Source organism: Podarcis bocagei, assembly GCF_964188305.1.
Source record: "Podarcis bocagei genome assembly, chromosome: 8".
In the NCBI taxonomy this organism is placed as follows: domain Eukaryota; kingdom Metazoa; phylum Chordata; class Lepidosauria; order Squamata; family Lacertidae; genus Podarcis; species Podarcis bocagei.
The window spans coordinates 93,185,320-93,202,999 of NC_138133.1; the positions used below are offsets into that span (position 1 = coordinate 93,185,320).

General features: G+C 49.3%; 1 protein-coding gene across 8 annotated transcripts in view; it reads right to left on the reverse strand.

Annotated features, from left to right (window-relative positions):
- The window catches only part of GRINA (glutamate ionotropic receptor NMDA type subunit associated protein 1), a 35,811-nt gene that overhangs the window by 3,556 nt on the left and 14,575 nt on the right, over positions 1–17,680 (reverse strand). For 2 of the 8 annotated variants that reach the window (XM_081204894.1, XM_081204891.1), the window contains 3 exons: positions 1,634–1,983; positions 1,331–1,390; positions 1,060–1,172 (listed from right to left, as the gene is read on the reverse strand). In XM_081204894.1, the coding sequence (XP_081061020.1) occupies positions 1,060–1,172; positions 1,331–1,390; positions 1,634–1,955 (495 nt within the window). In that variant the 5' untranslated portion in view covers positions 1,956–1,983. Of the gene's footprint in view, positions 1–1,059; positions 1,173–1,330; positions 1,391–1,633; positions 1,984–11,167; positions 11,368–11,458; positions 11,525–11,814; positions 11,888–11,960; positions 12,084–17,680 lie in introns of those variants that run through there. The other 6 variants (XM_081204897.1, XM_081204896.1, XM_081204898.1 and 3 more) reach the window with 6 other exon arrangements.

Sequence of the window (17,680 nt, forward strand, 5' to 3'; positions counted from 1 at the left end):
AAAATGCATCCTCATTTTAATAGTAGCCCATAGATCAAGACCATAAGGGGAGGGAAACATAAGGGTCAGACCGAGTCCAAACCAAAGGCCAGGTGGAACAGCTCTGTCTTGCAGGCCCTGCGGAAAGATGTCAAGTCCCGCAGGGCCCTGGTCTCTTGGGACAGAGCGTTCCACCATGTCAGGGCCAGTACTGAAAAGGCCCTAGTTGAGACCAATCTAACCTCCTTGCGACTTGGAACCTCCAAAGTGTTGTCATTTGTGGACCTTAAGGTCCTCCGCGGGACATACCAGGAGAGGCGGTCCTGTAGGTACATGGGTCCTAGGCCGCATGTGTGTGTGTGTGTGTGTGTGTGTGTATAATTTTTTAATTAAATTTTCTGTTTTACAACTTAAAAATACTAATTTTACACCCTGAAGATATCAATGACTTCCCTTCTTCTCTTTCCACGGTTCATTTTACATATAATAAATCCCTGCATATTTTACAAAAACTACACCATTCAGTACTCCCTTATTATGGCATCCATCAAAACTTGTTTACCCTGTTGAATTTATCTTAATGCTGCTGGTGTTTTCAGCTGTACACAATTAGTTCCCCTATATTCAACAAACGTTTCCCAATCTTCTTTAAATGTATGTTCTTCTCTTATTCTATATGTTAAGTCTGCAAGTTGTGCATATTCTGTCAACTTAAGTTGCCGTTCTTCTTTGGTTGGCAACACCATCAGCTCCGCCCTGTGAGAATCCTTTGATATCCCACTTTATCACTCCCCTTCAGGAGTCTCAAAGCGGCCAACATTCTCCTTTCCCTTCCTGCCCCACAACAGACACCCTGTGAGGTGAGTGGGGCTGAGAGACTTCAAAGAAGTGTGACTGGCCCAAGGTCACCCAGCAGCTGCATGTGGAGGAGCGGAGACGCGAACCCGGTTCCCCAGATTACGAGACTACCGCTCTGAACCCCTACACCACGCTGACTGCACCCCACTGCCAGGGCCAGAGGCAGAAGGAGGGAGAAGGGCAGGCGCCCCACAGCCCCTGCACACCCACAGCCCGACTCACCTTGCGAATGAAGGCCTGGCGGATGGTCTTGTCCTCCCAGTTGGTGGGGGGGAAATCCGGGTTGTCATAGTAGGAGGGGGGCCCGTCCTCATGGTAGTTGCTGTGCACGGGCGCTGGGGACGAGAAGCAGCGCAGCCAGTCAGGCAGGGGCTCCCCACCCTACAGATTCCAGAGGGAGCAGCAGCACCTCCTCCTCCTCCTCCTCCTCCTCCTCCTCCTCTTCCTCCTGCCCCCTCACCCAGCCCGTGGCAGGGGTGATGAGGGCGCTCACCAATCCTAGAGTCTGCGGTGCCTCCTCTCCATACCACATAAACAGGGCGCCTCGCTCCAGCTGGGGGGCACAAGTGCAGCAAGAGAAGAGGAGAGGAGACTGAGGAGGGGGCCGCAGAGCAGCGCCCCCCAGGCTCCTCGGGGGCAGCCCAGCTCCCCACGGAAGCAGCCACAAGGCGGAAGAGTCCTCCCCGCCTGCAAGGTGGTCTCACAGGAGCAGCTCTTCTGCCACACCAAGAGAGACCCCACAGCCCCCCTTCCTGCCCCCAACCATTGCAGCAGGGCGGGAAAGCGGCCTACTTACAGTCTGGGTCCACGGCGACTCCCGGATGCGGCTGGGCGTAGGGCCCCTGTGGATAGGGCCCCTGCGGGTAGGGCCCTTGCGGGTAGGGCGCCTGGGGGTAGGGTGCCTGAGGGTAGGGTGCCTGAGGGTAGGGTGCCGCTTGTGGGTAGGGTGCCGCAACCGGGTAGGCGCCCTGCGGGTATCCAGGCTGGCCGTATGCCACCGGCTGGGGCTGCGGGTAGGGAGCCACTGGGTAGGGCTGCTGGGCATAGCCAGGTGGGGCCGGCGGCTGCTGCCCAGGGAAGGGGTCTCCAGACACCAGGAAGCTCTTCTCATGCGACATCTCGGCCGAGTCTCCCACCACTTCGCGGCTGCAGAGGGGAGAGAGAGAGGATTGGCAACTTCAAGCAGTGCAGAGGGAGACCACCCTCCCCAGCCACAAGCAGCCCACCCGAGATTCAGCGGGGGTCCGGGGGAACGCCCTCCCCTTCTGCCCAGAAGTCTCACCCTGTGCAAACCAAACAGTACGCTCACGTATATTCCCACAATCTAAGAGCCCGTTTTTCACATAATTTGGTGCGATTTCTTTACAAGGACAGGTGTGAGAGGGCAGAGGGCAGAATGGAGAGGGCGGAAAAGACCTGGGGAAATGAAAGCCGGGTCGGCGCCAGCGCTAATGGCGGTCCTCTTTCCGAGCTCCGGAGGAGGACTGCTCTGCGAGTTCGGGTCTGACCCGCTACGGCAAGCGGGGGACCCCTAAAATCACAGGCGCGGAAGCCTGTGAACGAGGAGATTCGGTGGGCACCAGGAGCGCCCCCCCTTTACCGCAGAAAGAGCCTTTTTAAAGGCTCCGGAACGACATCGGGGGAGCGCGGTGCTGAGAATCGCTACCCAGCCCGCAGGGTGAAGCCGCGTCGCTATTAGCGGAGAGCGCCGATTCCTTCCTGTAAATTTTGGATTGGAAAAACCCGTGAGTAAGATTGAACGTCTATTTGAAACTAAAGTTTGGAAATTTGGCTGAAAACGGGGAAGGCGAAAATTAAGGAAGTCTGCCTTCCCCCGACTGCATGACAGTGAAAGCAACGAAGTTTTAAGCTGCATCCGCAAGAGACATTATCTTTGAATATTTGAATCTGACATTTGGACTTTAGACCTCCCCTCTAGCAAGCAGGGCAGAGGGGAGGCAAAAGAGACACTAGTAACTGCATGATTTACTTAAAAGAAAAAATCTTCTGCTGCCTCAATAACCTGAAACGGACTGCTAAATAAGACAATAGGGCACTGAACTGACTATAAATTCCTGTGAAAGTTACATGATGTGATACAAAGTTCCTGGATTCTTTTGCTACAGTATAACAGAGTAGGCTGAGACAGTATCTATTGGAAAAGTGTTGCAATTAATATTTACAAGCCTCCTGATATACTTGTTTTAAACTCTCTTTGTCTCCGTATTTGGATATTTTCTTTGTCTCCGTACTTGGACATTTTGATTTGCTCCCTCTAGAGGGTAAAGTAAAGGCTGCTACAGCCCAGGACAGCGGAATTTTCCATCGGGAGACGGTTCCCGTGGGAAACGACCTTGGGACATGAGTGGTCCACCAGAAGAGATAGCTACAAGAGCTAAGACTAGACAACAACAACAATTCCAGCAACAGCAACAGCAACAAAAGAAGAGAGGCTCGATTACAGGTGCAACCCCCACAGGAACAACAGGACAAGAAAAAGTGACAGCCGTCTCCATGGATGCTGTGACACAAGCTCTACTTAAGATAAACCAATCCCTGGAGACTCTAACAAAGCAGAGTTCAGAAAATACACAAAAATTAACAGAATTAACAGCAAGACTTGATCTGAACACAGAATCTATAAATAGGCTGGTTCAGGAAAATTCTGCAACACGTAAAATTGCGGAAGAAGCTAGAACCATTGCTGGAGAGACTCAAGAGAACTTAGAACCGATTGCCAGAAAGGTGCATGAGCATGATGCAACTCTGGCTTTGTGGCAATTACAGAGAAAAGAGAGAAATTTGAAATTGAGATTAATTCCAGAGAACGAAGGAGACAGTCTCGTGGAGTTCCTAACACAAGAGTTCGCTGACTGCTGGGAAGACTTGGAGGAGGACGAATTTAAAATTACAACAGCGTTTAGACTGGGTAAAAAACAGAACAGAAAGACCCCGAGGGATTGTTTGATTACCCTTAGATCCAAGGAAGAAAGAGATAAAATATTAAGACTACATTTTGAAAAGGCCTTGCAAATTGGAAATTCATCTGTACAGATTTTTAAAGACATCCCTAAATATATCTTGGATCTGAGAGCTTTCTACAAGGATCTGGTTTATCTGCTAAAGAAGAATACCATCCTCTTTAGGTGGGAATTCCCACAGGGACTGTCTTTTGATTACAAGGGAAAGAAGGTGAAAATAAAGACTATACAAGACAAAGAGAAATTCCTGGAAAGAAACCGAGAGGACCTACAGAAGGGAACTGTGGACCCAATTGCAGAACAGAGGAGAGCAATAGACATCTTGAATCTATCGTTTGGACATATCCCACCACCATCAGAGGAAGAGCAACAACTTGGAGCTGTTGGAGGAGTGTCAGAAAAATAACAAGATGGCCCTGCAATTCCTTAGCTGGAATTGTAATGGGCTCAATATGCCTTTGAGGAGAAGACAGGTCTTTCATATTCTGAATAGAGAACAACTGGATTTGATATGTTTACAAGAAACTCACATAACTAGAGCTCACAGGAGACTACTTATAAACAAAAGACTAGGACAAGAATTTATTTCATCGGACAAAGTCAAAAAAAGGGGAGTTGTGATTTATGTAAAAGAAAAGTGGGTTCCAAAAATGATGTTTAAAGATGAACAAGGAAGATATTTGGCAGTTGAGATACAAGTACAAGGAGAAAAATACCTAATAGTTGGAATTTATGCACCAAACGAGGGCAAAGCGGAATTTTTCAAGAAACTCCATGAAGCTTTGACGGACTATCTGGATTATAATATGATAATCATGGGAGACATGAATGGTGTAGTCTCTACAAATATGGACAAGGCACAAAGACTGACAATCTCCAATGAAGGGAGACTTCCGAAGACCTTTTTTGAGATGACGGAAAATATGGACCTAATAGACATATGAAGAACAAGGAACCCTCTGGAGAGAGAGGGAACCTTCTTCTCCCAAGCAATGATGACCTGGACCAGAATCGACCAAATTTGGATCACTAGTGGGATGGCTCCAAAGATCAAGAAAATAGAAATCTGCCCAAAAACTTGCTCCGATCATAACGCCTTGAAGATGGAAATGAAACTTACAACAACTGGTCAATTCAGATGGAGGATGAACGACACCCTGTTTCGAGATAAAGAGATCCACATGAAGGCCCAAAAAACTCTAAAGGACTACTTTGAAATAAATCTAAAGGCCGATGTGGAAAAAAGAGTGACCTGGGACGCAAGTAAAGCTGTGATGCGAGGATTTTTGATTCAACAAAACTCAATTAAAAAGAGAAAGCAGAATGAGAAGAAGGAAAAGATTTTGGAAAAGATAAAGGAAGGAGAGAAAAAACTAAGATCAAAACCGAAGTCCCAGGAGATTTTGAGAGAGATTAAGTTATATCAAACACAATATATGGAATTGATGAATCAAGAGATTGAATGGAAGATAAAGCAAATGAAACAAAAGACATTCGAATCGGCAGATAAATGTGGCAAACTTCTGGCATGGCAATTGAAGAAAAGGCAGAAACTAAATACAGTTACAAGCCTAGAAGTGGATGGAAAGAACATATCTAAACCCAACGAGATTAGAAACTGTTTTTTGAGTTATTTTAAAAAACTTTATTCTCAAGGACCACAAAATGAAGAGGATATAGATAAATTCCTTAATAAATATGGATTACAAAAAATCTCTCATCAAAGCAAGGTGGATCTAAACCAGAGAATAACAGAACAAGAGATAGAGGGTGCCATTCAAGACATGCAATTGGGCAAATCTCCGGGGCCAGATGGATTGACTTCCAGATACTACAAATCTTTGAAGGAGTGGTTGGTTTATCCGTTAAAGGAAGTCTGCAACGAGATCTTAGAGGGGAAAAGGGCACCAGAATTGTGGAAAGAAGCGTATATTTCACTCATACCAAAGACAGAGACTGAAAAGACTCAACTTAAGAACTACCGCCCAATATCATTACTTAATGTGGATTACAAAATCTTTGCAGACATTCTGGCAAAAAGATTTAAAAGAGTGTTGATGGAGAAGATACATAAGGACCAAGCAGGCTTTCTCCCAAAAAGACACCTATCAGACAATGTAAGGAATATAATAGACATTTTGGAATTGCTAGAGGTGAAAATTAACACTAAAGCAGTGCTGATTTTTGTGGACGCGGAGAAAGCCTTTGACAATATTTCTTGGAGTTTTATGAAAAAGAATCTTCACGGGATGGGGGTAGGCCAAGGATTTGAGAATGGTTTGGGTGCGATATACTCTGAACAAAAAGCTAAGCTAATTGTAAATAATGTGGTAACTGAGGAACTCAAGATAGAAAAAGGAACACGACAGGGATGCCCAATTTCCCCATTGCTTTTTATTTCGGTTCTGGAGGTGTTGCTGAATATGATTAGAAATGACCAGCAGGTTAAAGGTGTACAGGTCGGAGATAAACATTATAAGTTAAGGGCATTTGCAGATGACTTAGTATTGACCCTACAAGAGCCTGACACTAGTACGAAAAGGGTGTTGGAGATAATCCAACAATTTGGCCAGGTAGCTGGATTTAAACTGAACAAACAAAAAACTAAAGTCTTAGAAAAAAATTTAACAGCCACGGAGAAGGAGAAATTTCAAGAAGAGACAGGATTGACACTGGTTAAGAAGGTGAAATACCTGGGGGTTTATTTGACATCAAAAAATTTGAATTTGTATAAGGACAACTATGAAAAATGCTGGTCAGAAATTAAAAAAGATCTAGAAATATGGTCAAATTTGAAATTGTCAATGTTAGGCCGAATTGCAGTGATTAAGATGAATGTATTGCCTAGAATGTTATTTTTGTTTCAAGCCTTGCAGATTCTTGACAAGATGGATTGTTTCAAGAGGTGGCAGAAAGATATTTCGAAATTTGTCTGGCAGGGCAAAAAGCCCAGAATTAAATTTAAAATACTGACAGATGCTAAAGAAAGAGGGGTTTTTGCCCTGCCGGACTTAAAATTGTACTATGAAGCAGCAGCGTTTTGCTGGCTGAAAGACTGGATGCTCCTCGAGAACACAGACATTTTGGATTTGGAAGGTTTTAATAATGCATTTGGTTGGCATGCATATTTATGGTACGATAAAATCAAGCTGCATAGGGCCTTTAAAAACCATATTGTTAGAAAAGCATTGTTTAATGTTTGGATAAGATATAAAGATCTGTTGGAAAACAAAACCCCTAGATGGGTGTCTCCCGTGGAGGCTAAGGCAGTGAAGAAACTCAATATGGAGGTCGGATGGCCGAAGTATTGGGAAATTTTGGAACAGGAGGGAGATAAATTGAAATTACAAAGTTATGAGAAAATGAAACATAAAGTACAAAATTGGTTTCAATATCATCAAATAATGGAGTTTTTCAAACAGGATAGGAAAATTGGCTTTCAGATGGAAAAATCAAAATTAGAGACTGAATTGTTAGAACCCAATACTAAGAATTTATCAAGAATGTATAACTTGCTGCTGAAATGGAATACACAAGATGAAACAGTTAAATCGGCTATGATTAAGTGGGCACAGGACATTGGTCATAACATTATGTTTGCTGACTGGGAGTGGTTGTGGAACACCGGTATTAAATTCACGGCATGTAATGCCTTAAAGGAAAACATTATGAAAATGACTTACAGGTGGTACATGACCCCAGTCAAGCTAGCAAAGATTTATCATTTGCCTGATAACAAGTGTTGGAAATGTAAAGAGACTGAAGGTACTTTCTATCACCTCTGGTGGACATGCCCGAAGATTAAGGCTTTCTGGGAAATGATATATAATGAAATGAAAAAGGTACTTAAATGTACTTTCCTTAAAAAACCAGAGGCCTTCCTCTTGGGCATTGTCGGCCAATTGGTGTCAAAGAGGGATAGAACTTTTTTTATGTATGCTACAACAGCAGCAAGAATACTTATCGCAAAGTATTGGAAGACACAAGATCTACCCACCCTGGAAGAATGGCAGATGAAAGTGATGGACTACATGACATTGGCTGAGATGACTGGCAGAATCCGCGATCAGGGAAAAGAGACGGCGGAAGAAGAATGGAAGAAATTTAAAATTTATCTTAAGGACTACTACAAACTTGAGGAATGCTAGAATGTCGAGGTTCTCAGAAAAAAAAGGGTTACAGTGATATAAGATTAGATTAAAGAAAAGATTAAGACGATAGAGGTTGGAAAGAAATATTTAGAAGTTGCTAAAAAAGTATGGACAATGGGATGCAGAAAGGGGGGGTATGGGGAAGTCCTGGAAAAGAGGTTTATGAAAAAATGTTATGAAATTATACGTGTTTGTATGTCTTTTTATGTGTTTGTTTGTCTTTAAAAAAATTTGTAAAACCAATAAAAAAATTCTATTAAAAAAAAAAAAAGGAAATGAAAGCCGGGGGAGGAACAAGGCTCTGAGCAGAGCCCACCCCCTTCCAAGACGCAGCCCCTGGCCAGAAAATCCAGCTCAGGACTTTGACCTTTGACCAGACACCCCCCGTCCTTTCTCAAGCCTACGGACGGCTGCTATCGCTACTTACAGTCATACCTCGGGTTGAAGTAGCTTCGGGATAAGTATTTTCGGGTTGCGCACTGCGGCGACCCGGAAGTAACGGAGTGCGTTCCTTCCGGGTTTCGCCGCTCGCGCATGTGCAGACGGTCAAAATGATACCATGCGCGGAAGCGGTGAATCGTGACCCGCAGACGTGCGGACACAGGTTGCGTTCGCTTCTGGATGCAAATGGGGCTCCAGAACGGATCCCGTTCGCATCCAGAGGTACCAGTGTATAGACGGAAAAGCTGCCTCTCTGGATCAAGGCTTCTCAAGGAGGTGAAGAAAGCTTTGTCTCTATCACAGATTCATTTAAATGTAGAGCTGGATGGGACCCCCAGGGTCATCTAGTCCAACCCCCTGCCAGGCAGGAATCTCAGCTAAAAGACCCTTGGCAGGGGGCCATCCAGCCTCTGCTCAAAACCTCCCAGGAAAGAGACTCCACCACCTTCCCAGGGAAATAATACCGGTTAACTACAGCTGTAAAATACAAAACCCCACCAGCCCATCAATCCAGTGAAATACAGTCCAGCCCTATAAGAAACATTTCCAGACAACATCGTTCATCAAGTGCAACCGTTAAAAGCCACTCAGCACAGGCGGGGTTTCAATCCCACCTAAAACACAAAACTGAACATCTTAAGCGAGAGGCCACTGTGGAGAAGGCCCTGTCTCTGATCTGAGCATGTGGGTTGGGCGGTGTGGAGGCGGATGTTCTGATCACCTGGCACTCAGCACCAGCACTTGGAACAGGGATACTGAAGGGCCAGAAAAGTCCAAGATGCTCAGGGACCTAGAAGCCTCCATCAAACCTACATTTGCACGTCATACAGATTTTTGGAGCATGCAGCGCTTTCCTCTCCAAGTATCGGCTTCACTGACATCCGGTTCATTTCTGGGGCCAGTTCAAAGTGCTGGCTGCACAGAACCAGGGGACATAACTAACCGTCTCTCCCACAAGATCCTGTCTGCTCAGATCTGATTTGTTTCTATTTCAAACTCTCTTCTCCCCAGGATGGCTAACAAATAGCCAGCAAAGCACCACAAGGAGCAATGAAAAAGCACTTGACCAGGGAGAGAAGGGGAGCAACCCAGCAGCGGGAGCAGCAAAACCACCACAAAAAGCAGCCTCAGCACCCGTGGAAAAGCCCCCGAAGGAGCAGGGAGCAGCTTGTCAACTGGGCAGGCCAGGCCAGAAGCCAGAGAGGCGGAAGGAGGCAGCTCCAAAGCCTGCCCAGCATCCCTGCCAAAGGCGAATCTGGCACGGTTGGGGACAGAGCAGTAAGGAAGTCGCCAGCTCCCCAGACCCAGCTCAGGCCAACATCCTGGGGGCAGAATTCTGCGCTGCCTGAAGCGTCCAGAGTCTCCTCCCAAGGGAGCCTGCAGCAATGCAACCGAGATACGACTGGCGCCTTCGCCACCACATGCCCACCCGAGATGCTCTGGCCGAGAAGGCGCACAGTGGCGTTTTCAGCACTGCACCTGTGGAACTGCCTGCTCCAAGAAATCTGCTGAGCCTTCCCCTCAGGGACGTTGAGTCATCCATTAGACCATTTTACTCAAACAGTCCTTTGGCCTAGAATCATAGAATCCTAGAGTTGGAAGAGACCCCAAGGGCCATCGAGTCCAACTCCCTGCCAAGCAGGAAACACCATCAGAGCACTCCTGACATATGGTTGTCAAGCCTCTGCTTAAAGACCTCCAGAGAAGGAGACTCCACCACACTCCTGGGCAGCAAATTCCACTGTCGAACAGCTCTTACTGTCAGGAAGTAGTTTTGGCAGTTTTGATTTCATTACACGCCTCCCTGCTAACTTTCTATCCGCTGTCCTAACTTTTTCATATGCTCCTTTTTAAATAGATTATTTGAGGGGTGTGTGTGTGTGTGTGTGTGTGTGTGTGTGTGCTGTAAAGTGCCGGGGGAAGAGGGGACACGTTTCAATATGTAGAAGAAAAGCAATTCCCTAACTGTGCTGTAAACAGCTGGCCATTTGGGGAATGGGCTTCAGGTAAGAACTGTTCACAAATTGAATGGGAATCACGGGCGGATGAGGAAGCAACTTCTACGGGGAGCTGCAGGAATGTGAAGTCCGAGGGAGAGAAGAGGCCGCGTCCAAGAGACCCCTTTGGGGAAAGGGCCAAACATGAAGAAGCCCTTCCAGCCCCCCCCCCTCAGCTGGGAGGGAAAAGCACAGGCGCTCCACGCTCCACGGAGAATTAAGGAAGTGGAAGCATCAGGAAGAAAAAAGGTCAGGAGGCAGGTGGAGGCAGTCCCATTTCCCAGTTGGAAGTAAGAGAGTAATCATAATGAGGGTAATTTTGTCCTTTATATGCCACACATCTGACTGGGTTGCCCCAGCCACCCTGGGCGGCTCCCAACAAAATATTAAATACACAATAAAAACCTCAAACATTTAAGACTTCCCTGTGCAGTGGCGCCTTCAGATGTCTTCTATAAAAGCCTGGGAAGGTTTGCACCATTCCAAAGTCGAGCCGGTGTGGTATAGGGGTTGGAGTGTCAGGCACTGGCAACTGTGCAGCAGCCACAAAAACACACAGCCCCCCCCCGGCATCCAGGGCAGAACACCCCTGGACGGGACACCCCCACACCCCCACGCCACGGCGGGAGGAAGACTGAAAAGCCATGAGCAGCAGAACTGCACTCCAGTTCACACCTGGCTCCCACCCACTTCTCCGCTGTCCTCTTTTTAACCAGCCCTCCCCCAAGACAAGAATAAAACGGGTGCCGGCGTGACCCACACTTGGGTCTTCATCCGCCCTCTGGGGTTTGGTCTCCAAAGTTACAAGCAAGTGGTGGTTCAAACAAGGCCTGGCCTGGCAGGAGCCGGGGGTCCTCCTCCTGCTGCTGCTGCTGCTCTGCTCCCAGATCTCCTTGCCAGGGGAGGAGGAAGAGGGTCTCCAGGGAGGGGCTGGTCTCCCAAGGCAGCCCTCAGAATCTGCTGAAAAGCAGAGAAGAACCCATTGAAGTGAAGCAACTGGCTCCCGGTCAGAGCGCAGGAGCAGGGCTGGCAAGGCCCAGGACACGCTCACCTACCTTGCAGGGCTGCTGAGAGGGGAACGTGGGGAGGGGAGACCATGCAGGCTGCTTTGAGCTCCCTGGAAGACAAGCAGGACGCCAAGGGAAGAGGTGAACTCTAAAGTGATCCCCCAGGTCAGCCCCTGCGCCCCTGGCTCCAGCCCACACCCGCCCTCCAGGAGGCTCTCAAGATGCCAAGCGGCAGGAGGAGAAGGCGCTGGCCCTGCTCAGCTCCCTGGGGAGCAGCCTTCTCCTGGCCAAGCACGCGAGGGGGTGGGTCTCCACACCAGAGACCCTCTGGGCACACACACAAACCCTGCCTGCCTCCCTCTGGGCCGAGGGGCATCCAAGACCCCCTTGCCCTGCCCACCTCCACAGCTGGGCGTTTGCAACCTGGGGCCAAGAGCGTCTTTGGGCTCTGTGCCCATGCTCTTAACCACCAAGCAGAAGGCAACTGGAGGGAGGGGCTCTTCTGCCACGTTGGCCCACCCCCACTTCCACCAAGGCCCTTCTCACCCCACCCGGCAGCAGCTTTGCCTACAATGCTCCGGCAGCCAGGCCCTCCTGCTGCCCGCCTGGCAGATGCAGAGCGTGCCCAGCAGGCCAGGACCAAGGCAGCCACACCCTCCCCGGCGACCAGCAGGAGCAGCCCCTAACTGCTGCCAAGGAGGCCGGGTTCTCTTCCTGCCTCTGTTGCCATAGCAGCCACCAACAGCCACCCCTCTTCGTTCTCAGCAGCCTTCCTTCCTGGTGGCTGGGGGCCAAAGCGCTCTTGCAGGCTCCGGACCCCCACCAGCCCCCCGCTCTGCCTCCTTGGGGGCACTCTCATGAGGAGCACAGGAAGGGCAGACAAAGGGGAGGATGTGAAGTCATCCCAACAGGGTGTGTTGAAGTCATCAGCGCAAGACGGCTGCAGGAAACTCTTCTGGGCTCCTTAAAGTCAGGGTCTGTGTCCTGAACTAGCCGTGGCATCTGGGAAGATTCTGGACAGACCAAAGAAAGTCCTTCTTCATACAGTGCAGAGTTCACCTGCGGAACTCCCTCCCCCAGGAGGCAGGGATGCCACCAAGTGAGACGGCTTCCAAAGAGGATTGGGCAGAGGAGGCCATCAGTGACTGCTAGCCAGGACAGCTCTGCTCTGTCTCCACAGTTGGGAACAGCACATGCTTCCAAATAGCCATTCCTGGAAGCCGCACGAAGCGAGGGGGCTTGTGTTCGAAGCTGACCTGTGCGTTTCCCACAGGCATCTGTTTGGCCAGTGTGAGAACAGGAGGCTGGACACGGTGGGCCTCATCCAGGGTGTTGAACCAAAGCTGAGCTGTTCTGAAAGCTTCCCTAACGCCATGCTGGTAGTCAAGATAACCCCACAGTTAACTGGTAGTGGTTGTAGCAGTGGGCTCATATATGCTTATATTTGCTTGCTTTGATACAGGCTAATTGACTGGCTTGGATGTTCCCCTTATCTGTGGGCTTTGCAGTGCTGGGCTCTGAGCCCAGAAAGGGGAGCTAAGGGTAAGGTTTGGCTATTACCACCTCTGCCCTCCGGTGGGGAGTCCTGGGAAGAGGGACGGATGCTGCTTTGTGTATAAAGAATGTGTGAACATTTTCTAGGGTGCAGGCAAACCGAAGTCTCCTTGCTGTGGTGTCCATCCTGCGTCTGCAAAGGCTGGGAGACTTGCTGTGAGTCTACCCCTTTCTTTAATAAAACAGGAGACCGGATCTCTCCATTGTCTTTTCTTGGTATCCCTGTGCACAGCTACTCCAGGAGCCCTCCTTTGGTTCTGCAGTTCAGGGTGTCTTCTTCTGCTTTTATGATGCCTGTAGATTCTCCTCCGCCAAGATGCTCTGCTTTCACACACTTCTCCCTGTCTGAGACCCTCAGAATCACAGCAACTGGCGCCTGCAGTTCAGCGCCCAAGAAGAATCCCAAAACACCAAGCTCTCCACCCTGGGGCACCTTCTCCTTCGCTCAAGTCCAGACTCCATGCAATCGGTGAGGGGTCCAGATCTTTATGCCTTGCGAAAAAGGAACTGGGGCCTCTTCCTAGTGGACCTGCCATTGCCCAAAGGTTATTTCCAGCAGTGGGGTGTGGGGTTGGACCCTGTCCTCCTTTTTGCAGGCTGCTTCTGGACCTCTTTAGAACATCATCCGCTGCCTCATCAGGTGGCTGTCAAGGGGAAATGCCCCACTTGCTTCCAGTGCAAAGACTTTTCACAACCGTCTGTCTTCCCCAATTCACAAGAACAAGTAACCACAGAGTAATTGTTCCTGGAGATTAGCCGCTGGTGCAGACTTGCCTTCTAAGGAGTTGTCATGGGCAATTCAAGCATATTCTTCAGGCACCTCATGGGGCAGCCAGTTGCTCCTCAGAGGACACCCCATCCCAGTACAGCTGAACCTCAGCATCTCTTGCCTACACCCGGCTGGCTAGCAACATCTCTGGCTACAATGCCTTGCCTTCACACGCCTCCTGTCTCTGGACGCGCCTGCAGTCGCTGAACCATTTGGAGAGGCTGGAGAGGAAGCGTATTACGTGGAGCACTTTGGCCACTCAGACGAAGCTGGACTCCCAACTCCCTTCAGCCATGCTGGGGGGGGGGAGTTGACAGGAATTGCAGCCCCACATCTGGAGGGGAGCAGGTTGGGGGAGGCTGAGCAAGGAAGCAAGGGAAGTCCGGCACACTTCCTGTTCCCGGCCTGCAGTGGCCGACCAGAGGAGAACAGCCATAGGACTGGAATAACTTGCAGGCACTCTACTATAATTGGCAGCAGGAAGAATAACTCTTTGCAACTGATTTCCTCATTTTGGTTTCTTCTTTTGAGGCTAAATGTGACCAGATTTTACTTTCTGTTTGCACATGTGCCAAGTTTGTTAGGACCATGTCCTTGTCTACGTTGGAGGAACAGCAGCAGCTGCGGTGGCGGCGGCAGATAGTGAGCAGCTGCCCCTCCAGTTCCTGCTGCTGCCCCCCCCCCCAGTAGGACAGGGCTCCTCTTTGCCCACAAAGAGGCTCCTGTCAAATTCAATTCAGCAGTGCTGTCGGCTGCAGCCCTGTGAACCTACAGAGCCCAGCCTGGCCCCAGAAGACAATGACCCCACATTCCACGGTCAACGGCTTACAGCCGCATTAGCCATTTCCAGCAAGGGAGGGTCATTGGTTTTTCTTGGGAATCGCCAAGGCCTTAAGAACATTCTAGCAGGAAGAAGGAAGTGTCCTGAGTTTTCCTTCTTCCCTCTTCCCTCCACATTTTTCCTTTTGTGTTGTGGCCCCTGACATCTCCACCATCTGGAGGCGTGTGCCTGGGGATCCTTGGATCTCGACTAATACTCTATCCTGTAGAATTCTATCCATTATATTTTATCTGCAGAATCAGAATGAATTTCAGGAATCAAAATGCTTTTTCTGTGCAGCCTGAGCAGGAGCAGTGAACAAAGTTATAGCTAATTATCGTCATTTGTCTTCAATTACCCCACAGTTGTGAATAATATTCTTATGTTATGCATGGTCCTTGTCACCATTAAGAAAAAGGGGTAGGAATAGGCCGGTGTATAAGTTGACTGTCCCTGGGGCAAGTGACTTTTCTTCTTTAAGTTCTCAAAGTTCTTAACCGAACTCAGGGTTGTCATTGGAACCAGCCAGATGTTTAACGGAGAATCAATCACAGTCAGACCATCCGTTGAAAAATAAGACTTTAGTCTTGCCCCCAAATGGCAAAATTCTGTTTTGGCAACTCTAACCTTGGTTTAAAGAACCATTTTGGCACCTAGCTTACATATCTGAGTTTCTAACACTGATCAAGTGCCATCATTTAACTGTGCTCTGCATGAAGAAGAACTTTATGGTATTGGTCCTCAATTTTCCAACAATCAGTTTCATTGGACGTCCTTGAATTCTGGTATTAGGTGAGAGAGGGAAAGAACATTTCTCTACCCACTTTCCGCAAGCCATGCATAGCATTACAAACTTCTATCATGTCACTTTTCTTTAAACTGAAAAGTTCCCAGTGCTGCAGCTTTTCTCCATGGGACTCCATCCCCTTTGATTGGACTTTCCAGAACCTTTTCCGACTCTGCGATATCCCTTTGGACGGGAGGCAACCCAAACTGTGCAAAGTTTTCCATATGCAGTTGCACCATAGATTTGTGTATCGGCATGACACTATTGGCAGTTTTCCTTGCAGTTTCAACGATCCCTGCCAGTTCAGACCCCAGGGACATTTATGTGGAATTCAGATTTATTTATTTTTTGCCCTGATGTGCATCAGTTCACACTTGCTGACACTGAACTGCATCTGGAGAGAGGGTTCCTTTTGAAGTTCTCCACAATCTCTTTTTGTTCTAGCAACCCTGAACAATCTGCAAACCTGGCAGCCCCACTGCTCCCCGCTAACTGTCCATGAACAGTTAAAAATCAGAGGTCCCAAGACTGATCCTTGGGAGACTCCACTTGCTACAACTCCCTATTTGGAGGTCTGTCCATTTCTTCCTGCTCCTTGACTCCCTTCCGACCCACGAGAGGCCCTCTCCTCCTGTTCCACCAAGGCACACATCCCGTTTCAGAGGGCTAAAAGTCAAATGTCCCCAACACCCAGGTGGGCAGAGAGGGGGCTGAAGCCTATCAGGTGCTCCTCCCTGTTGCCCCTTTTCTTCTAAACCAGGGGTCAGCAAGGTTTACCTCACCTGGGCCGGTTCACTTCAGCGGAGATCCCTCTGTGCTCGCCATTTCCGGCATCTGCGTCTGCACAGAAGTGAGTCCGTGTGTCGTGCTGCACCGGTTTAGCACCGCACGGGAGGCTTGGCTAGGGGGCCGGTTAAACGACCCCCGTGGGCCACTTGTGGCCCATGGGCCTTAGGTTGCCGACCCCTGTTCTAAACTCTTCCCAGTGTACTTTCTGAATTAAAGTCCTGTCGGCTTTCCCAAAATGAGCTTGGCCAGGGGTCAATCCAGGGATCCCGAAGGACCTATCCTCATGCCTCCACAGTACCCCAAACAGATCCCCTGGGCAGTTCCTCATCTCCTCCTTGAGAGATAGATAAAGTCTGGACAGTCCTCTGCATCCAGCAGCCATGCCCCCCCCCTTTCAAGCTGTCATTCTGGGCCCCTCTGGACTGTTGCAAGCCTGCCTGCGCATCAGATAGCCACTCCCAAGGCTGCCAGGTCACTCGGCCGTCCCCTCTTCCCCACAAGGCCATTGTCTCTCCCTAGAGATGGGCTCCCATAGGAAGTGCAACAGGGCAGCCCCCTAAGGCGTGGAAGAGACAGAAGTGACCAGCCCCTCCTTCCCTGACGCTGCCACCAGAAAACTCTTCATGGTGCCAAATGGAAGGGAGGGAGGGAGGGAGAGGGAGAGAGAACTGAACGACCGATTAGTACTAATAGTTTTAGTTACTCCAGAGCAGCAGGTGACTCATAAGAGCATCAGAGTCACGGCAGAAAGATCAGCTCCTCCACACACATAGATAGCCAGGCTGGGGCTGGCATTCAAGGAGCAAGCTTTGTTTTGGTGTTTAAAATAATGTGGAGCAGGAGAGAGAGAATCAGGATCGAGGCCACTAGACCCCCCCCCCCCGCCAGAAGGAACAATTCCCTTGGGTGATTTCCAGCCAGGGACACAGAAGGGAGGGCTAAATGCCCCCAGCCCGTTTGCTATGCCCCATTCTGACTTGCCAAACTCAGATGCCAGGCAGCCAACATCTCGTCTACCTTGGATCAGAGACGGAGGGAATGGGACTGGGAAGAGCCTGGAGTCAGTCCAGGGCCAGGTGCCCAGTTCAAAGGGCAGGGCTGCTTTCTGTTCAGCTCTGAGTCGGCCTTTTGCCTCAGGGATGCCAGGGCCCGGGGGGGGGGGGCAGTGACACCCAGGAGGGACACTGGAACGGTTCAAGGCCACCAGGCAAGGCTGGCCTAATCCTGCTGGTCAAACGTCCTCCTGCCTCTCCCCGCACTGGGTGTGCTACTCAGCTCTGGCTAAGGCAGGGCGTTGGAGGAAATCTGAGCTGTTTAACTGGAACCTAATGCAATCTTTCATCAGATACTTCCGGGTCCCTATGTAAGGGAAGAAAACAAGGACTCCACCGTGTCTTGGTGGCTGCCTGAGTGCCACACAGTCTAGCATGAAGATCCCCCCCCCCCCGGTCAGGTTGAGGATGGTCCTAAATGTATGCTAAAGTGCACACCCCATCTTCCAGCTCTTAAGGAATTTTCAAGGTGACGAACCATGACAGATTCAAAAC